This window comes from Puma concolor, chromosome B1 (genome assembly GCF_028749965.1).
Source record: "Puma concolor isolate L17-30 chromosome B1, mPumCon1.1.hap2, whole genome shotgun sequence".
In the NCBI taxonomy this organism is placed as follows: Eukaryota; Metazoa; Chordata; class Mammalia; order Carnivora; family Felidae; genus Puma; species Puma concolor.
In genome coordinates, this window is record NC_141670.1 from 20717107 (window position 1) to 20739774 (window position 22668).

The 22668-nt window shown below is 36.9% G+C and overlaps 1 protein-coding gene across 25 annotated transcripts in view; it reads right to left on the bottom strand.

The window, feature by feature from the left end:
* Window positions 1-22668, bottom strand: part of PCM1 (pericentriolar material 1) — an 84586-nt gene that overhangs the window by 33522 nt on the left and 28396 nt on the right. For 23 of the 25 annotated variants that reach the window (XR_015249636.1, XR_015249634.1, XR_015249635.1 and 20 more), the window contains 15 exons: window positions 21616-21832; window positions 19644-19842; window positions 18308-18481; window positions 17623-17780; window positions 17272-17507; window positions 16000-16154; window positions 15731-15860; window positions 14624-14764; window positions 13934-14124; window positions 11698-11901; window positions 10597-10816; window positions 10346-10491; window positions 9638-9828; window positions 7422-7593; window positions 4380-4738 (listed from right to left, as the gene is read on the bottom strand). Coding sequence is in view for 6 of the 25 variants with exons in the window: in XM_086702843.1 (XP_086558969.1) it covers window positions 4380-4738; window positions 7422-7593; window positions 9638-9828; window positions 10346-10491; window positions 10597-10816; window positions 11698-11901; window positions 13934-14124; window positions 14624-14764; window positions 15731-15860; window positions 16000-16154; window positions 17272-17507; window positions 17623-17780; window positions 18308-18481; window positions 19644-19842; window positions 21616-21832 (2893 nt within the window). In the remaining 19 variants the exon portion in view is untranslated. Of the gene's footprint in view, window positions 1-4379; window positions 4739-7421; window positions 7594-9637; window positions 9829-10345; window positions 10492-10596; window positions 10817-11697; window positions 11902-13933; window positions 14125-14623; window positions 14765-15730; window positions 15861-15999; window positions 16155-17271; window positions 17508-17622; window positions 17781-18307; window positions 18482-19639; window positions 19843-21615; window positions 21833-22668 lie in introns of those variants that run through there. The other 2 variants (XR_015249639.1, XM_086702849.1) reach the window with 2 other exon arrangements.

A 22668-nucleotide genomic window follows, 5' to 3' on the forward strand; every position in this document is an offset into this window, starting at 1 on the left:
ACTTGTTCAGGGACACTCTTTACCATTAGTACCCTGAAGTGGCAAAAGACTGCTATTCTTCGAAAGAAGGAGGGTGTAAGAATAGTAGGAGGTGCACAGAAGCCCATCCTCCAACCAAGTCTTCCCCGGGACTACAGAGCTCTGATCTTTGCCCCCAGCATTCTCAGAATGAGACAAGAGAGCCGAAAGCCTTGCTACTTACATGCTCCAGATCACAGTAGCTGCCCTGCTAATAACAAGTTAAGTCCCCCAAATACTGTCGATTTATTCTCTGTAACATCCATTCTGGAATTAACCTTCCCTTTTTATTTTTAAGGCCATCATTCAAGTTAGGACTTTATCATTTCATATTTGGGTTCCTAGTTTCTTCGTCGGTCTCTCAGACTAAAGTCTAGCCACTCTCATTCATTCTGCATGAAACTTATTGGAAAAAGAGCCCTCTTGGTTATTTTTGACCTTCACATAAACAGGTCCAGCAATAAGGGTATACGACTGACAAAAGGAAAAGGTAAAATGGAGAATTAAGGAAGACTACTGAGACTCCAGAGTTCCACTGGCTAGGCCAGCTAGTAGAACACCACCACCACCACATGTTCATTAGCATAAGGGATCTCCCAACCCACCTCATCACTCTTTCCCTTGCCCACAATCTGTGTTACTCAGAATGAGTGGCGACATAGCTAGAAAAAAACCATACTTTTAGCTGTGTCTCCACTTTAGCGACACAGCTCAGCCATGGCACCCTGGAGACCTTGCACATATCCACAAAGGCGACACAGGTAAGGACTGAACTGCAGCTGAGTCTAAGTCTTGACAGAAGGCCTTATGATCCTCCTGGAGCACAGAATATGAGAACATGGGAGGCTTGTGAGGAACTACTATGTGGCCATTTTTTATTTGCCTCCCCCCACCCCCTCGTAAAGCTGTCATGAAAGTATTTTTTATCTCCTCCTGGGTTCTGATGAAATAGGAGACCTTTCTTTCTCAGGCTCTGGGGACACACCGCCAGACTATAAAGTGGACTGTAGCTGCAGCACGGCACCAGCTCCCCAGTAACGGGTCCTACAACTCATGTTGCAACTGTCATCTGGCTTCTTCTGTTTCAGTGTCCCCTTGTGGCATGTAGAACAAAGAACACAGGGAGCTACGACTCCCAGATGCTCTCATTTCTATGCCTATGTAAGTAATGAACTCTGTGACTCTAAAAAGGGTTGTTTCTTTGCTGGCCACATCTGTCAGGCCTTGCCCTTCCCAATGCTTGACATGCATTTCAACTCAGTCTTCATCAGTAAACAACAGGAGAGGGAAGAGAAGAAAAATGAAAAGACTCAGGGACAGTTATAGTACATTAACAGTTCAATCTGATTTTCCAAGAACGGGGAAGACCTAGACTATAGGATCCCACTGCTTTCTAACAATATCAAAAGAGGGAATGGACCTGCTAGAGCGTAGCCAAATTACAGGTCTGATGCATCCGGCCAGCCAAGAAACATCTGGCACAGCAAGAAATGATGCTCAACTCAAAGTCTGAATTAGGATGGAAGTGTAAAGAATTGTCACTATCACTCAATTTGTACCACCTTACTTCACACGCAGTAATATGTACCTTTACATATAAAGACCTGCTAAAGATGAAAATACATCACCATCATTGCAAACAAAGCTAAGTGAAGATTTAGCATGCTACTGCTGAAAACTGTCCATAAGTGCAAAACACACAAGCAGTTCAGTCTAGTAAATCAGGGACAGTATAACCAGCTGTGCTCTCTCTCAAGACAGCAGCTTAAGTCCCACCACGCTGATTTATTTGTCACACCCTATTTCCTTCCCCAGTTCCTCTCATCTTTCCCTGCCTCATCCTGCCTCTAAACTTTTTTTTTTCATTGTTACTAGTTTGGAATGCCTTCCAATATTTCTCTTCATCTACCTACATTTAAGACAAGTAAATATTCTTTTTTCTAAGAAATCATGGCCATTCCTACCCCATAAAAGAGCACTGGTCTAGCTCAGTGCTTCTCAGACTTTAATGGACATATATTCACATTAAAACATCTGGAATCTTGGGGTGCCTTAATCAGTCGGTTAAGCATCCGACTTCGGCTCAGGTCATGATCTCATGGTTCATGGGTTCAGGCCCCACACTGGGCTCTGTGATGACAGCTCAGAGCCTGGAGTCTGCTTTGGATTCTGTGTCTCCCTCTCTCCATACCCCTCCCTGTTCACTCGCTCGCTCTCTCTCAAAAATAAACATTAAAAAAATTAGAAAAACAAAACAAAACATCTGGAATCTTGCTAACATGCACACTGAAAAACAATGTATACTCATTCGGGTGGTACAAGGTTGGACCCAAGAGCGCATTTTTATAAGCTCCAAGATGATGTTGATGCTGCCTGTCCCTGGTTCACACTTTGAATAGCAAGGGTTTAGCTGACTAATTTGATTTTGCTCCCTATTAGTTTGACTCTACATGTATTAGATTCTGCTATCAAGTCTTTTATTTTTGTGTGTGCTGCCTTAACGTAGGGCTCTCACTGACAGATGGTTTTGAATGCTTGTCAAACAAACGTGTATTTATGTTTCTGGCAAGTATTTTTATACTTAGAAGAGACCACATAGATCAGAATGTCAACCTTTGCCTTGAAGCAAAAAAGCTGAATTGCATATACAAAACCATCATTCCTTAGAATAAAGGGGTTTCAAAAATAGCAATATACCAGCTATTTCTAGGCTTAGGTAGACATGGCCATTAATTGGCTTAAGAGTCCCCTAAGAACCTGCTGCTCAAAGTGAAGTCCACAAACCAAGATCGACAACAAATGGGAACTTGTTAGAAATGCAGATCTTTGGGTCCCCACCCAGACAGAATCTATCTGCCTTTAAACAAGATTCCCAAGGGAGAAACAGTAAAGTTTAAGAAGCACTGCCCTAGCACACTCATATTAACCGGCTGAATGAGAAAATGCTAGAAAATAAATGTTCGTGTTTCTTCATTTGTTTGCATGACAAAAAGCATTTTTGTGGGAGCAAGGTAAGAGAGAATAAAACGTTGACTGGGTCACCCAAAGGACCACTCCCTAAAAACGGCCACAGTTCATTATCTATCTACTTAAACACCCTCCAGTGGCACCAAGAGTCATCCTGGAGAAAGCAGAGTAGTTGGATTTCATTCATTTGAATCAGTGACTAATTTGCTACATAAAATCAGCTCCTCCCAAACCTATATAACTGGGCAAATATTTTCAAGGATGGTAACATGTGTGCTGAGAAAAATATCATCCCTGTTCAAATTTGCTTGCTTCGCCATCAAATCAGACTCTTCAGATGGGAGTAGCGGTAGGAGGCAAGGACATGAAGGACAGATGATGAACTGAAATGAAATAAAGGAGCACCTATTCTTTCTTACATACATAGTTTTCATCAGAGTTCTCAAGTGTTTCATTAACCATAAGAGGCTAAGAAGAATGCTGTGAATATCTACAAGTGGATTTTTACTACAGGGTTTCCTAGGACCTCCGTATCTTTGCATGTATTGTGAGTTTCCAAGAGTTAGCTGTGCACAGTGATTTTTCAAACTTTTCTGATTATATGCCTTCAATACATTGTTCTTAAGCACCAAATACTATCTCCCGAACCCAGAAGAACATCTCAGAGCCACAGCCAAAAAGCATCCCCTGAAAACTTGGAAGGAGCATCCTTTAATATTCCAGATTCTAGAGCTAGACTTGAGTAAAATTTTTAAAAAATCATAGAATATCTATTTTTTTAAAGAGGCACACAGTTAACACTATAAAAAGAACTTTAATTAGATACTCAATGGCCAAGATTCAATAAACCTAGGTAAATGTTTTACCTTATTAACTAAGGGTAATTTCCTAAAGGACTAAGAGCAAACTTGTTTTAAAAGTGGTTTCATCTATGATATTCAAAGACTGCAATGTAGTTACAGGCCCAAAGTTCTTTAAATGAATCAATCAAGGATGTAACCAGAAAGTGCTGGATGTAGGACAAGATGTACTATTAAAAAAGAGAAACATTAAAACTTGGGCATTTCGGCAGCTTTTAGTAGGGCACGTCAGCAATTTTAATAACCTTCAAGATACGGACAATATCTTCAAAGCTCATAGTAACCATATACACAGGAAATATAAGAAGCTTTAGAAAGCACAAAAAAAGAATACCATGTCTTAAAATAGCTACAACATTCAACACTATTTGATAAATTTTATTTAAAAAATTTGTAAAAGTGACTAAAAATTACTTTATTCAAGTAGGTCTAGAATAGTTTATCCATTTAGCTATAATGAAATTAAGTATGTCAACATGCCAGAATAAAGTTAACATTTACACTGATTGATACTCAACAAATTTTAATACTTACCAATATTTTTAACTCTGCTTTTCAGCTGGGTAGAATGCCTTTTCTTATTCTTTGACTTGGGAGTTTTATCTTTAGATGCCAGGCTGGCCTGTGCAGATGCTTTTCTTGCCTTGAATGTTTTAGTTACTGTTGTTGGATCTACCGGATCAGGCATACTGCTAAAGCTTTCTAAAGACTCTTCATCAAACTGGCGTCTTCTCCGGCTGGTATCTAACTGATTTTTGCGATTACTATTTGTAGTTTTCTCTACAGGCACTGGAAATCCAGTCTTGATAAATGGTTTTTCTACTTCACCTTCCTGGTCATATAACCATGGTGTCCTACTGTTTTCCACCTCCTCTTCGGGCTGTTTTTGATTCCTTATCAATGAAAAGAAGTTTTTATAGGTACAACAGATTCCTATGTTTACTGGAAAACTGTAGATACAGTTTACTAGATTTAGGTAGATAAAAACATCAACAGGCTATAAAAACATTTTTACAGAAATAAACTAAATACGCAAGTATTATGAATGCTAATGTGCTAAATTACTTTGAACTTTAATATTACATCCTTCTCATTAAACCATTTTCATTGGCAAAAGTTCCAAACAAAAGATCTAGCATTCATGAAGCAAAAGAGTGGGAAAGAAAAATAAAAAGGGCGCCTGGGTGGCTGAATTGGTTAAGCATCGGACTTCAGCTGAGATCATGATCTCAAGGTTTGTGAGTTCAAGTCCCACATCATGCTTTGGGTGAGCACAAGTCCCAGAGTTCCCTTCAAGTGAGCCCCGCCCCTTTATTTCTCTCTCTCTCTCCCCTCCTCCCACCTCACCCCTCATGGGATTCTCTCTTTCTCTCTCTCTCTCTCTCCCCACCCCTCATGGGATTCTCTCTTCTCTCTCTGCCCCTCGCTCACTTGTACCCTCTCTCTCAAAATCAGTAAATTAAAAATAAAAATAAAAAAAGGATGGGACATACAAGGAAAAACCAAAACACATGCAGGAACAGCTGAGAAAGAGCTGTGTGTAACAGAGGGTTTGGGAACACACACAGATCTGTTGTCACCTAAAGCGGTTCAAAAAGAACTGGAATTTGGTGAAAACAATTGTCCATGCAACTGGTAATTTACTCCTCCACACATATAGTTTAGTTCTAATGGTGTGCTAAACACTGACATCCTTTAATATATTCATAGGTATTCACTGATCATCTAAGTTTTAAAAAAATATGTATGTCTACAGGATTTCTCAGAAATTTTAACATGCCAGTGTGCTTGATATTATAAATGTCTTAGAGGAAAACATAGTCAGCAAGATGTCCAAAACTTTTTATCATAGAACCTGACACGAACAGCGTTCCGAAGAATGTGATTTGGGAGACTGAACTATAGGATTCAACTTAAGACAAAAGTTAGCAAACCTATATTCTACAGGTGAAATTCAGCCTGCTGCCTGTTTTTGGATGGCCTGGGAGCTAAACTGATTCTTATATTCTTACATGGTTGAAAAAATATCAAGAGAAACAGTTTGTGACACAAATTATATGAAATTCATATTTCAGCACCCACAAAGTGTTACTGGAGCACAGTCACTTGTTCATATTGTTTCTGGCTGCTTTTGTGCAAAAATGGCAGAAATAAATGGCTATGACAGGCACTATATGGTCTGCAGTATTTATTATCAAGCCCTTTACAGTAGGAAAAGTTTTCTGACCCCAGCTCAGGACTACAATGTTTCATGTGACCTCTTGTTATCTCCAGCCATTTAATTCAGGGAACCTACCTAATAATAGTTGAGATTTTGGGGAGGTCTAATCTGAAGTAGGTCAAATATCTCAAGTAATACTAGATATCCAGACCCATCCTTTTTTACTATCAATTATGTACAAAATATGGATAGCAATGAAGTAAAGACCTTCCAATAGTAAAGCTATTCACTAAAGCTTTGAATAAGTGTTTATTGCTTATGATGGAAATTCATTCAACCATCATTTCTGAATGGCAACTATGCCCTAAACACTGTTAGGCTCTGACGAGGGAGTATTTTAAAGAGCAATAAGGCGTTTAATGGGAAAAAATGGTTAGCAGAGCTAAGAAAAAGTCAGGAAGGTCAACCATAGGATTCCCAGAGTCTAATAAACAGTTGAATTCTAAGAGTTTTTGTGTCATCACGTAAGAAAATCTATGATTTAATAATTAAAGTGTCAAAATGTTTATTTAAGAGCCCAAGACATGCCCAATCCATAACTAAAAAGTAATGTGAATTCTGTATTTGTAAAGGGCTAGGAAAGACAAAATCAAAGAGATACTTCTTACAGAAGAAACACTACAATGAACTGACGTCTAAGTTTTCATCCTTCTAAAAAGTTTTTTCTGAAATAAATAAGAGTAACAATAAAAAGGCTATTTTTACCAGCTGGCTATCAAAACCGTTTTCCAGATTCACACACACATGAAAAAAAGCTATAAAAATATTAAATGATTAACCGGACTCAAACCAAGTAGTCTTTTATACTATTTGAGTCAAAAGTTTTATTTGGGAAGACTATTCTATTAAAAAATATTAACAGTGAGAAAAAAGTATATGTATAACACTGAGAAACAGAAAAAGATATCCTGACTCTGACTGATACCATATTTCACTGATCTAATAGTACACTCCACATCACATTTAGATAGGCCTTAAGAATTTATTCTAATCAGGAGCTATGAATCAAGGAGCCATCACTTTACAACTATCGTCTAGAAGTTAATATTAGTTTCTAGCCCTAAAGTGAACTTAAAGACAGAGAGCAAACCTGGGCAAAAGACACTGTATGGGTCACATCTTCTCCTTCCAAAATGAACTGCACGAGACACTCTGATCAAAACTGTGATACCAGGGTTAGCAGTAGGTGTATGCCCGAGAGGTACCTGATCAGATTATCAGTTTCACATTCCCAACGCTATCAAGCCGAACAATAGAAGCAGCCTGCCTAATTATGTTTTCAAATTATGTATAATTAGATGTAATCACAAAAGTGACATTTAAGAATATAATGGATTATGTTCACAATTAAGTACCTTTGTTTTTCTGCTCCAATAGAAGAATTGCTTTCAAAAGGTTTTGGAAAAGCCATATATTCTGTTTTCCCTGAAGAATTCTGGGCTAATGGTTGCTGTTGTTCAGTGGGTGTCGAAATATTCTGAGAAAAATCTCCAAAATTAGAAGGAAATAAAGGGCTGAAATTCATACCTAATAAATAAAAGCAATGGATAAGACAACAACAAAGTGCCTGAAGACCTAAATATAAAATTAAAAGACAGTTTTAATTAAATGTGCCACTGAAATCCACCAAAACAAAAAACTATTAAATACATTAACATTCATTTGTTCAATCACTGTTTACATAGCTCAGTCCACTAGGTTTTCCACATTGGTGATACAAAAATGGATAATGATCCTCACCCTTCAGAGTTAAAAGTTAGATGTAACAGTACCTGACCTTTATTTATCAAATGACCGGATACTGGACTCTACTGTAGGCATTTACCCGTCACTTTGTTTAATGCTCAAAACAATGCCATGACACAGGTATCGTATTAATTTTACCAGGGAGAAAATCGGCTCAGAGATTAAACAGCTAGTAAATGCAAGAGCAGTTCAGATCTCAGGTCTGCACAACTCCAAAGCTTTTATTCTTTCCACTCTAATTTAACTGGGAAAACAGACCAAAACTAACCCTTTACCATACAGTGCCATATCAGATGTATTTGAGGTGGCTACTAACAACTCGGGGAGAGAAAGGGGTGAGAAAAGTCTTCACAAAATTACTTTGTGAAGAATGAATAGTCTTCGCCCAGAGCTGACACTGGTATGAAGTATATTTCTGCAAAGGAATTACATGTGCAATTATTTATATTATGTTACTTAAAAATCTACTCAAAAAAACGTTTGTTGCCAATATTTATACCCAAGAACTAAAGTGCTTGTTAAATTTGTTAATGCCACTGCTTTTATAATCTTGCTAAGAAAATGCACTGCTCTTTTTATTTATATTCACAGAGCCATCCAGCTCTCCAAACCCTTTTCTCCTCCTATATTCCCTGGCAAACACCTTCAACTCCATTTCCTTCATGACACACTACATCTAACTGATCACCTAATGTATTCTACCTCTAGAATTCTTCTGAATTGCTCCTAGTCCTGTACCCCTCCTGCCAATGCCTTGGACCAAGCCATCATTCTTTCTCTAATATTACTGCAGCAGCATTCAATTTTCTCTTCACCAGCAATATTCTTAGCTCCTCTCTCAAAACTCTGCAACACTATCACTAGTATAATATTCCTAAAATAGAAATCTCATGCTAACCCCCTGCTCAAAATCCTTCAATGGCCCTTCGGGTTGGCCATGGAAAGTCTAAGCTTCTTTGCACAGTACAGAAGGCCTTTGCTGCTCTCCAGCCACATCAATTACTCTTCCCCTGTGATGGCCCTCAACACTAGCCAAACTTAATCATTTCTAAATTCCCCACATGATCTACTGTTTCATTGCTTTGTAACTCTACGTGTCACACTGATTAGAAAGCCCTTTCCTTTCTCATCTCCCTGGAAATAAATTGTGTTCATTCTTTAAATAACATGCTTTCTGGAAGAAAAAAAAAAAAAAAAAAAAAAAGAAACCTGCTGACAATTTTTTGCCCCAACAAAGAGCAGACCCCTCACCTCACTTGCATCACTGCTACAGCACCCACGGCATTGTGCTGAGCACCTGACACCCTGAGCTTCCTCACTAGACTCTAAATTTCTTTAAACATTAGTTCTACCCTTCTGAATCCCAGTCACTTATTTGGCATCTGAAACGTAACGGGTGCAGAAAAAAGGTCTGAATAAAAGCCTAAGCTAAATAAGTTAAATCTAAGCCTAAGCTAAGCTTCTGTCTGGTTGTGAATCTCCCTACTAAGACATGCAGCTCCTCTAGAAGAACGCTGCTTTAGTCATCTTTACTCCCCTCATGCTCTATGCAGTGCCTGGTGTGTTGCAGTCATGGGAGAGGATCATTCCCTTTCTCCTTGATAAATGGCTGCTGAATAATTCAAAGGTGTAAGACTAAGCAATCTTCATATGCAGTTTGCTTAATTTCATTAGCAACCATTTTAAGTTTTTCACCATAAAGAATCAACACAGACGAGTCTGTAACTTTCTTTGCAACATCAGAAGGGACAGATAAAAATCCATGCAAGACACAAACAGTATTCCCGAGCACTTTGCATTTATTTTCAAGTTTTCAGTCACTTACCCGGTGCAAACGATGAAAAATTAGTAAACCCAGGTAGGTTAAACAGATTTACAGGCTGTGAGGGAAAGCTGAAAGGACAAAATAAACTGGGAGAAGAGGTGTGAGATGCACCACTGCTTCTTTCCTGGCTTCCAGGTTTTTCTGGGTGCTGAGTTTGTTGGCGCATAAGTTCATTTAGCATTTGTTTCAACCTGTAAATATTTAAGAAGTCAGTTAACTTCTAAGTCAGTTATATTATCTTCTGTTTAAAGTAGGTTTAAAGAAAATACATGTAAAAAGTGATTCAAAACATGCAATAGAAATGGCCTGTTTTGAGAGTGACAGCAAACATCTGCTTGTCCTGCAGGCTTACTTCAGTAACTTGGCCTTTGGAACAAGAAGTGCACTTGTCACTTCGATCAGACAGTAAGCAGAACTCTAAGAAATTGACAGATTTTTGATGCTGGAAGCTCCACAGAGGTATAATTTACATAGCATATAACTCACCTAATAGAAGCATAAAGTTGAATCCTACAAATTTTTAAAACCAAAAGTCTATGGTATTAAAAGGGAACATTGGGCAAGTCACTGTTTATAAAATCCTCAGGAATTGAAAATGTAGGAGTATCCAATTTTGCTCCTGCCCTTTTCTCCCAGAAGATAACTAGAAAACCCCTGCTCAGTTTTAGCATTTTCCATACAGATCTACTGCTTCTAATCACAGATTACCTTTGCACGTTATTCTGTTGCCACGTCAGCTGAGTATAGCACTGGTTCAACTGGTGCATTATAAGGTGTACTTGAGGAGACGCAACATTGCTGGGCATGACACTGTAGGGACCCGTGAGAAGAGTTTGTAGCAGACAAGATAACGTCTGTGGAAAGAAAAAATGTCCTAACAGTTACTGATGACTTGAGAAAAAATGGGCAACGGTTTAGAAGCAAGGTATAAAAAATTTACTTTTGTAGTAAAACTTTACCTGCTGGTCTTGCATCAAAGTCTGACAAATATTGACACTGAAATCCAGTTGTTTCTTTAGCTGATTGATTTGTTCTTGCCATTGTTCTTTCTCCTCCACATAAGAGAGTTCCGACACCCAACGAAGGTTTTCTTGGCGCTGCATGCTGATATTCTGCTGTCTTGTCTTGGCTAAAGGACGATAATTTCCATCTGCTGAAAAAGGGCGACTGTTCTTCCACCTAACACAGATTTAAAGCATCAGGTCATCGTATGTAATTACTTGGTTTTTAAAATCTGGCAAAAAACTCCTGATACTGTGGTTCACAGAGCAGTATTTTCTTAAGACCAAAGTTTAAGTTCAAAGGACTCAAAAAGTATAGAAAATGAGGGGGAGGTTGAGGGAGGGAGAAAGGGAATGCCAGATTTCTAGCCTTGTGCAATTATCATTTGTAAGTTTTTTCCACTCTTTTTTTACTTAGGTTTTACACAGAAGTGTCAAACCTCAAAATCAACTAGGTGTTTACAGGGTTGGAACTTTCAGCCCCATCTTCAACTTTGAGAGACAGGAGGGGCTAAAGATTGAGTTTAATCAGCAATGGCCAATGATTTAATCAATTGTGCCTATGTGATGAAACTGCCACAAAAAACCCTTAACAGCTGCTTAGAAGAGCTGCTTTGAAGTGCGGGGAAGGTGGCGCACCCAGAGGACATGGAAGTTCTGACCCCATGCCCCACCCATTCCTTGCCCTCTTTCATTTGGCTTTTCCTGACTTGCACCGTTTATAACAGGCAAGTAAATGTGCTTTTCTGAGTTCATGAGTTGTTCCAGCAAATTAGGAAACCTAAATAGGGCTTGTGGGAACGCCCAAATTTTTAGCAAAGTCAGACAGAAGTGTGAGCACGTGGAGACTTGGGATTACAACTGGCATCTGAAATGAGGGAAATCTTGTGGGACTGAGCCCTTGACTTGTGGCATCTGCCCTAATTCTAAGTAGTTAGTGTCAGAAATGAATTGAATTGTAAGAACACCACGCTGGTTCAGAGAATCATAGAAGCACTTAGTGTCACAAAGATGTGAAACATCAGGAATTAAGCCAAAAGTTAAAACGGTGAAACTAACCTATTCTTAGTTTCTTTTACACTGTAAGAGTTTTGATTCACACTGTTAGGAGGATACATTGAAAAGTTATCATTGGAACTGGCATCTTGCTCTTCTTCTTCCTCCTCTTCATCTGTCCGAACAATTCCTTCAGAAAGGTAACCATCTTCATCTCCTTCTTCATCTAGTGCACACTGAGTAGAACCTCCCCAAGTTGCCATTGTTCTAGAGATTAAGAGACAAAAAGTAAGAGATCATTCTAGAGATTAGCTAAATACGTTACCATCTACTATGTGCCACACATTGTACCATATGTGTACACATACATATGTATACTTACACATAAGCATAGATGTACTGATCTATACAATTTCACTTAATCATAGTAATAAAATGAATGGTACTCTTTCCACTGCTGTTATACAGAATATGTTTACTCTGCCTTCCACAAAACAATCCTTCAAATAAATTAAAATAGTAATCATAACCCCCTGAACATTCTTCCTAAACGCCCTTCAATTTTTAACTTGTCCTTGAGTGACAGTTTTCTAGATCAGAGCTGTCGAAAAGAACTTTAGGCAAGAGTAGTAATGATCTATGTACATGGATCCAATACAGTAAACACTAGGTACACATGGCTAATGAGCATTTAAAATGTGGCCGGTGTGACTGAGAAATTGAGCTATTTTTTTTTTTAATTAAAAAAAAAAATTTTTAAACATTTATTCATTTTTGAAAGACAGAGAGAGCACAAACAGGGGAGGGCTAGAGAGAGAGGGAGACAGAGAATCCGAAGCAGCTCCAGGCTCCAAGCTGTCAGCACAGAGCCTAACGCAGGGCTCGAAATCACAGACCGCGAAATCATGACCTGAGCCGAAGTTGGCCGCTTAACCGACTAAGCCACCCAGGCGCCCCTAATTTTTTTTTAATTTTAATAGGTATAGGCAATGCAGCAGCTGCCATACTGGAAAGCACAACTCTATATGTACTTTTTAATTTAAGTTTACTTATTTAGTTAGAGATAGAGAGAGAGAGAGAGAGGGAAACGCACACAGGGGAGGGTCAGAGAGAGAGGGTGAGAGGCAGAATTCCAAGCAGGCTCTGCATTGTCAGCACAGAGCCCCACACGGAGCTCGAACTCATGAACCATGAGATTATGACCTGAGTGGAGATCAAGAATCAGATGCTTAACCAACTGAGCCACTCAAGCGCCCTAGAAAGCACAATTCTAGAGCCGTGGTTCCCAAACCTAGATGCTGATCAAAACTATCTAACTTTTCTGAAGTTTAGATGTGTGTTACTCACTCAGAACAGAAAAAAAAAACACTGTAGGTATAATATGATAAATAAAGTACAGTTTGGGACTTCAAAATAGGAAAAGTTCTTCTAAGAGGAAGAGAATAAGGTTTGATGCAATGTTCCAGAAATGCCATCTGAGGATATCAAAAGGTTAGGTCCCAACAAACTTGAATTTCAAAATGCTAGCTCTGAGGGGCACCTGGGTGGCTCAGTCAGTTAAGCATCTGACTCTTGGTTTCAGCTCCAGTCGTGATCTTGTGGTTCCTGAGTTTGAGCTCCGTGTGGGGCTCCACTCTGTGCAGAGCCTTCTTGGAATTCTCTCTCTCCCTGTCTCTCTACCCAGCCCCTGCTCACTCTCAAAAAATATATATGTATGTATAATAATAAAATAAATTTAAAAATAAATAAATTTAAAAATAAATAAATAGAAAATGTTGACTCTGAATACTCCTATATAGATAACTAACCAATCTTACAGATGGCCAATTTTTAAGAAATATTCTAAATATGGAGATTTCAAATGTAAACCCTAAAATCTAAATGTTTCATGTAATAAAACATTTCCTAACTAGTCATTGGGAAATTTACAGACAGGAGATTTTTAAGAAAAAACGTGCTCATTTCTGGCCTGATAGGTAAGTACTATAAAGTAACAAACATTTCGCTTTTTTAAGCTTAAAACATAACTAAGAAAATACGGCTTATATACTCAAGAAAATCTGTATCACCATTTGATCAAGTGCCTTAGTTATTAAAAAAAAAAAAAAAAAAAAAAGAGGTGATGCTATGAGAAGTTAGAACAGGAAACAGCTGGATTTAGTTAAATTGAACCACTAAGGTGATGCTCAAACACTAGCCTCCAGGAAACAGCAGATGTGTGCTGAGAGGGGAAATGAAGCTGCCCATCCTACATGCCTTAGGTAGGTAATGTTAAGAAAAAGACTGAAACATCACTTACTTTTCCGTTCTACTCTGCTGAGGCGTACACAGGTTCTCAGATCCATCACTTCTCAATGAAATAGCCACTGGAGATGTAGTTTCAGCTAGACCTTGCCTCCTCTGATGTTCAGCCATCAGAGCTTCAAGCTGCTTTCTTCTCTGTCTTAGCTCTTCCCTTAACATCTCATGTCTTCGCATCTCTGACCACAGCTGTTATTTTAAGTCAGTCAAGTTAGTATAATATACTTGGATTTGTTTTAGCCTTAAAGAATATAAGACAAAGAGTTCTGTTCTCCCTCTATCCTTTTTACACTAAGATATCCACAGTTAAAATAATATTTTTGTGATGAGAAAAAACGAGGCAATAAATTCTTAATAAAAACAAGTAGTAGCCAAATACACTGCGTCAACTATTTAGAGAAAGTTATGTTTTCTACAAATCACACACAAACAAAAAGGAAAAGAATAGGTCTTTCTAACAGAAATGATTAGTGTTCATTGTAACTACCCCTTAAACACAATTCTGCCAAATATTTGCTAATAAAGAACAAGACTATTTTGAAAAGATCCCAACTTAATGACTTTGGGAGGGAAAAAAAACACTAAAAGACAAAACAGGCTGCATTTAAAAACATGTTCCACAGATACTCAGTTTTCCTTCTTTAAGACATGATGTAAGACTCAGGAACAACAGTACAATATACAATACCTCATTATCTACTACTGAAGGATCTTCAGGCTCAAAACCAGATTTGCTTGTACTGGTTTCATTTCCATTAACAGCTGGGGTTGAAGTAACAGCTGGGATATATTTTTTTGTGGGACAATTACCCGCACTAGTGGCTGACAGCTAAAAAAGGATTAGTAAAAACTATTATGAGGAATTAAAGCAACTGTGTTAATTTCATAAAAGCAGTTATTTCACCATTTCACTGGGGCTCTAATACTGTATTTAACTTGTCATGACCAGACCTCAATTGACATCTTGATCCAAAGAAAACCTGACATAAGAAAACAAAGATGAAAACACAGGATAAAGCTGAAGACAAGCAGCCAACCCTCAGGAACAACAGAGACAAGAAGGATAAAATGTTACCATGGAAAATTTCAAATACTCAACCCAACTCTGATATGCATCCCTCTGGATATTATTTAGACTATGGAGAAGGGAAAAAGGATTAGATAAGGTAGAAGAGGTTAGGAGAAACATAATTTGATGTGTTTCCCTTTCACTGAAAACAAAACCTGACTGAAGAATAAAGGTAACCAAAACATTTTAAGAAAAATCTCGAAAAGAACTGGTGTTCCCTTCCTGTATCAACCTTATTCCCACTCCTGATTACGTGACATGGTCAAAGTTTGCTCATTCTCTGTTCTAGTTCAAAGATCCATACATACAGTACTATTTAACATGCAAACTACAGATAAAATATTTTAATTGATTTCCTTAGATAATTCATGATGGTTTAAGGGCCTTCTTATATAATTTTAGGCCAATACAAGATGGAAACGCTACTCCCTTAAAGGCAAAGCTCAAACCAGAATGTTTTAATAGAATAGTTATTAATACTTATGTTCTGAATCTAAAGCTGCCTAGTCCAAGTGAAAAGATCAAAGTAACAAAGTCAATTCCTATATGCTATCTTTCACAGTGTAAATGTAGATCCCTAACCTCTTTCATAAGTTCATCCATTTCATTAATCATAACACTGATACAAACGTTATCACGTCAGTACTAGAAAAAGAGTACTTTAAATGACATTAGGTTTTAAATATCTTTTTTTCAAACAAATGGGAAAAAAAAGTTCCTAATTACCTGTAGGTCAGGACATGCCTTTTGCAATGCTTGAATTTTCTCTTGAATCCCAATCAGCTTCCTTCTTTCTTCCTGCAAATGTTTGAGCTCTCTCTGTTGCTGCTGTAGTTTAGCCTCATAAAATTTCTCTCTATAATTAAATTAACATTATCATATTTGCAGACTCCAATAAATCTTATAACATTAAGCATGATCTAATACAGTACCCATTCGAGTGTATATAAAAAGCACTCAGTTTTTATTAAATGAAGACCATGAGCTTAACATACCTTGCCTTTTCATTTATTCCAGCATCTTTCTGTGTTTTATTGGTATTTCCTCTAGTGTTATTTGCATTCTGTTTGTTGCCTTCTTCTGCTGGGTAGAAATCATCCAAATTTGAAGTATTGGCAGAGATAACGCCTTGATCTGTTGCATCATCATCCTAAAAAAAAAAAAAAATCATTAAATTAAAATAATCTTGGTATCTAAAGACATTGTCCAATGCATACCTTAAGTACCACTATTCTGTAAAATTTATGTAACATAAAAAGGAGTAGATTAATAAGTACATGATTTTTTGAGAGCACTGAAGTTCATCCTCTACCAATGGCAGGAAAAGAAGTACTAAGACAACAACAAAAAGGTACATTTATAATCTGAATTGCCAATTACCCAATAATGACAAATACTAAGTTGCCTTTTCTTATTTTGACCAGATACAGAGCTATCAAAGAAAAGCTGTGTAAAGAATATGAAAAAGATCAAAAACACACTATCGGATCTGGGAACTCTTGATATTAGGTAATTTTTCGTAAAATGTAATTTTTACATTAACAATTTCAAATAATCAATGTCTACTGTCACTTGCTTAAAATTTCCTATTCTCTCACTTTAGTCTTCATTTTGCCAAACCAGTGCCAATAGCTCATAATACAAAAACTAATGAGAATATCTCACATCTGTCCTAACTACTGGAAAAACAACTAAAGTTTTTACCTTCCTAACAGTAGGTCCACATCTACTGTTTAAATTAATGTACTTATTAAGGTGCTGGGGGGGGGTGGTTTCTGGGGAGTGAACTACTACATTTTCTTAAAAAACATTTAATTCTACATAATTTTATATTTACTCATGCTTTCTCTGAAGACCTCAACTGAAACTTTAACCTTTGGAAACATCATTTTAATAAAACCTTAAAGAGTTAGTAGTGACTCTTAATTATAACACTGGTTAGCCAATTTTAAGTTTGTAAATGGGTATTATCTGGTCTTCTTATTTATCTAAAAACCTAATTCATTACTAGTATGGATAAGAAACTGCAAAGAAACTGAGTTGAGACACAAGAATAGAGAGGCTGCATGAGACCTTTCCACATAATAAATAGAAAAATTAAAGTTCAAGAAAAAATACAAAACTGCCGTAAGTTATAGAAGGCCATGAGAGGGTGCCTGAACAACTGAATGATATCAACTCCAACACTAAAAGAAAGTAACTGACTCAAGAATTATTTCAAGAATTATTGTTCTGACACACAGTTCTTTCAGTCAAGCAGTATTTACCTGTACCATAGCAACAAGATCTTGTAACTGTCTAAGTTTCTGTTTTGCAGCCATAAGTCTATTGATCTTCTGTTCAAATTCAGCATCTTCTGGAGCCTCATCAACCAGACTGCTCCTATGACTAGTTAATGAAGCCCCACTGACTCCCTCATCTTCTGCTTCTTCCTCCTCTTCCTCATCATCTTCACCTTGTGCAACATGAATCCCCTGTTCTCCTTCTCTATTATAGTGACAATCTGTTGGAAGCATGTATAATTAAAATCAGTAATTTAACTTAAGAACAGTACTAATGAAATAAAATACACTTAGAAAAAACAGTATGTCAAAGTTATCATCAGTAGTCAATCATACCTAAAGAAGGAGGCATGTTTAGAGCCCTTATGTTGGTAGCAGATCTGTTGTTAATTTCACAATTAGAATTGCCTGATCTCCCCTCTCTATTATTAGAAACACACTGTGCATTAGAATTACTATTTACTTCATTCCAAGTGGCAGCTACTTGTGGATTTCTAAAAGAAAGAAAACAGCCTGATGTTATAGAAATAAATAAATAAATAAATAAATAAATAAATAAATAAATAAATAAATAAATAAATATTCCAAGTTTTAGAACTGCTGATAAAATAATTCCAAACTAAGATCATCACTGGCTATTATTCCATTTAAACTCATACTGTGAATAACTGGCTCTTGCATTTCATAAACTTCTATTAGGAAATTTAAAAAGAAAACATCCGGAAAATCAAAATTATACCTAAAAATAAAGAGGTAGGAAAATGTTAAGTAAGATACTTCTTATGGTTTACCTGCATTTGATCTAACAAACAGCAAATTTACTAAACTACTGTACTCCATGCTTCTCTATTTGTTTATCTTTACAGGGCAAGTAAGATTATACTGGCCAAAACAGTAGACTTAAGCAGACTTACAGGAGAAAAGCTTAAATAAAAAGCAAATAGCACTCTTTTGAGGGTTTTTTGTTGCATATTAGAAATATCCAAGTAGAAGGAACATGTTAGAAAAACAAAATTGTTACCGAAGGTTAGTAACAGGCTCAGAGTTTTCATGTTCAGAATCATACTCCGACTCTTCAGTTTCTTCATCTTTTGTGTTTTCATTTACAGCATCTGTCATCATATCTGATGTTTGTTCATAATAATGAACTAATTCTCTTAGTTCATTCAATCTCTTTCGAACTTCATTTAACTTCCTGATAAACAAAATATAAAATATATATACATACATATATATAAAATAAAATACCCATTTCAGCAAAACAAAGCATACAGTATTCTCATATACAAGCAGCCAATACAAACAAAATTTAGCCCTAGTCAAACATCCAGGGGGCGTGACTATAAAGTAATGAACTTAATTTCAAGGATACCTTTCTTACTCAATATCTCACCACTCTATTTTCTAATGTCATGTTAGGGACAAAAGCTTTAAAACAAAAACTTTCAATGGGGCATCTGGGTGGCTCAGTCGGTTAAGCATCCAACTTCGGCTCAGGTCATGATTTCACAGTTGGTGGGTTCGAGCCCCATGTCAGGCTCTGTGCTGACAGCTCAGAGCCTAGAGCCTGCTTCAGATTCTGTGTCTCCCTCTCTCTTTGCCCCTCCCCGACTCATGCTGTTTGTCTCTGTCTCAAAAATAAACAAACATTAAAAAAAAAAAATTTCAAGTGTTCACTTGAAGCAGATTTGGTTTCTTAATCAATAGTGAAGTAGTAAGTATTCAATTCAAATACTACTTCTCAGGCAAATCAGTGATGTAGGCATTACGAAGCATTTATAGAAGGCTCCTGATTTGAAACATATAGAGATCTATACAGTGTATAATAGGTTTACCCAAATTATTAAATTTGTAGAGTTTCCATTAAGTGCCAGAAACTAGGCCAATGTTTTTTAATGTGTAAAATACCTTTATGAATAGGTATATTATTATCCCTATTTTTCAGATGAAGAAACAGAGGCTTAATGAGTATAAGTTATTTGTCCATGGTCACACAGCCTTCCTTGTGAGGTACAATTTCAAGGCTTTCTGATTCTGGAGCCTGAACTCTGAATTTAGAATCATTTGAATATTAAAACATTTTAATGTAATACCAGCTATTTCTAATCCTTTAGGTGGAAAATGGGAATGCATTAGCTCACAAAAATTATCTGTATTACAATGTCACATTTCTCTTGGACAACTCAAAGAATGCAGTATCACACACACAGTTTCTACCACCTCTTAACAATTCTTATTTATCATAATAAATAAATTCAGTTTTTCTAGAATTTTCAACAATCCAAGAAAAAAACCCATAATTTATCTCCATTATTCAATTCTAATCTATGTAAACAATGTTTGTAAAAATGTTTTACTGGAGTTTTTCGGTTGGATTCAGATGTCCTTCATTTTCACTCTCATTCTGAGCAGCTAGAGAAGCAACAGGATAAGGAACAGATGACGTGAGGCTACTGGCTTCTCCACTGACTGGTGCTAAGCCGGTGGGGGCAGAGGGAGCCACAGCTGTGCTTCTCTGATCCACACTTCTCTGTGGAGAAGCTGAGGAAGGCACAACTAACAAACAAACAAAGGATCAGCTACCATAAATAAACAAATACGGCATCAAGTAACAGTTGGCTTACATATGAAAATAAAAAGTAAAAAATCATTAACATCTTAAATTCTGCAGATTTCAATTTTAGGAACTTCAGGACAGAGCAGCCAGGCCACTTGTTCATTAACATGTTCCTAACCAAACACCACAAACTTAAAACAGCAAGAAAACAGTAAGGAAAGACAAGGTGGAAATCGACAAGAATTAGGATATTCCACTTTAAAAAGTAACCAGTATACTCTCCTGATAAACCTGATTCTAGGTTAAAGTGACTGTAGTACCTTCATACCATGAAATACAGACCAGCAATAAAATTTTCTAATTAGATGATGGCTAACCTTCTATAGTCCTTGAACTATATGTTAATTACTTTTCTGTCCACCTGGACCAAAGATACCTTATGCCTTTAAGGGCAATGAATGAATATTAAGAATCTTTGCACTCTTCTATCTCCATCACTTCAAAACTATTGTCATTTATCTTTCTCACAGGGATGACCATCATTATTTGTTGCTCACATTATCAACTGCTACAGCTGGTTTCCAGCAGTCTCTTCGCTCTATTCCTTAACTGTTCTATCTTTTGCTGCTGCTTTCACAGTTTCCCAGTGTGAAAAAAAATCACTTTTTAAGAGTCATCAGTAGGCAGAGTGCTACTTTTTTTATGTATATAAAACTGACTACAAGGCCTTGAGTACAACTTTCAAAGTTTAAATTTTTCTTTGTTGTGTTCATCTGTATAGGAAGGATAAGCATTGGGATTAGATTATACTCTGGAAGAGGAGAGACCGGCAGAGGTTAGGGAAAAGAAAGGAGGATGTTTCAGGCAGAAATACTAAGTTTTGGCATGTGGCGGGGGGGGGGGGGGGGGGGGGCAGCAGACAAATAGGAGATGGGTAAAAAATAAGGAACAGGGACTCCAGAGATGTTTCTTCTATCCCTGTCTTTAGTAAGAGAGCAGCAGGAATGCTGAATGATGACCAGCTGGTGTTGATCCTACTAATAATCAGTTTCTCTTGCTAGAGCTCCTATTACTGACTGTTTTTAGGTAAGAGAAAGGGACCAGGCTTGAGAAGGTGTCAAGACAGCAACTGAGGACTATTTGAGAGCGGCTGAGTAAGACATCTGTGGAGCAGAAAAGTGGTTCCCATAGTATAACTAGTTCAACTATGCTCTTCCTACTATATCCACCTAAGATGACTATTTATATATTTCAAAAAAGTTACCAAGTTTTTATAGGTTATATAGCCTGTAAGTTATACGTTTTCTGCACTAAACCCTACGTACTACATAAGTTTTTTGTGTCTCATTTTTTTGGTATACTTTCTAAATCTGTTTCGTAGTTTTTAAATCAAAGTACTAATTTGGATTAGTGTTCCTTCAAAGAAAAATGTGAATATGCTAAAAAATCCAGTATATGTCCAAGTATCTAATAGTTTACCTTCTCTTTTTGTTTCCCCCAAATCAAAATCCTACCAATTTTTCAAAGCCCAACTTTATTCTTTCCCTTTACAGAATTATAGAACACATCGACCATCTATCTGGTTATCATCACAGATTGCCTTGCATCTTAAAAACTTTCCCCATGCAAGTCCTATCTCCCCTCAAATACTGTCATTTTCTTGAGGAACTATGAGTACATTCGTTCACCAGGTATTTACTAAATAACTATCAGATGCCAGCACATACACTCATGGGTCTTCCACCTATCCTTGCTGAACCAGATTTACTTACATGATGAGTTGTTCAGATGCTGATCTCGAAGTGTATGAAGTTCTCCAAGCAGTTTGTCCATTTTTTGTTTCTTTTCCTGTAATACTCTCATTTTGCTAAAAAGCTGTACTTTCTCATCAGGTAAGTGTTCTGAAACAGATGGATTCCTGCTCTGGGAAACCTCCCTAGTTAATGAAAGACTTTCTGCCTGTCTTCTATTGTCTGGAACAGTTGGAGGCTTATTTAAAAATAAAAAAAAGAAGAAGACCAAAGCAATTAAAGGTTTCATTCTCATTTTAAAAAAGCATAAACATTCTTTCTAAAAAGTGATAAATATTTGCCGAGATTGTGCTGGTGGGTAAGTATATGCCTTTCCATACTATTTTCCCGATGTGCCACTGTAACATATATATGGTTTTATGGACACACATAACTAAATTAAGGCTAGAAATGTCATACGTTATACGAACTTTCAAAAATCTCATTTTCTCTCTTGCCATCTTTTTAGAATCACCATCATGAACTTTAATTTCTGAACCTATCAGTTTTTCCTACCACTTCTTTCCACTAAGGCTTGGGAAATCATAAAATGAATAAACCACCATTAAGCTTAAATTTTAACTTCTGCTACATTTGCATCAATTTTTTAAAGAGAAATATAAGATTACAGATATAGCTAAAGCTCTAGACATACCAACCCCCAATCTCATTACTCTCTCCAGATATAAACACAATCTCGAATTACGTTTCTACCATCCTCACATATGTTTACATTTTATTACACCTACAGAAAATATACATCCTTTATGCACTTTTACACCTCAGCCAAGTGGTACCCTTCTTAAACTCGCATTTTTCATTTATTAACTCTGGCTCATTTACTGTAACTGGTTATAGGATTTAACTCTATGCATATATTATAGTTTATTAATCCATTTTCATGTTTATGGACATTTAAATTGTTTCTAGTTTTTTGCTATTAACAAATTGTTGCCATGAACACTCTTCTATATATCTCCTTGTGAACACATGAAGAATCTAAGATGGGGCACTGCAGGGTCACCAGAAAAATTG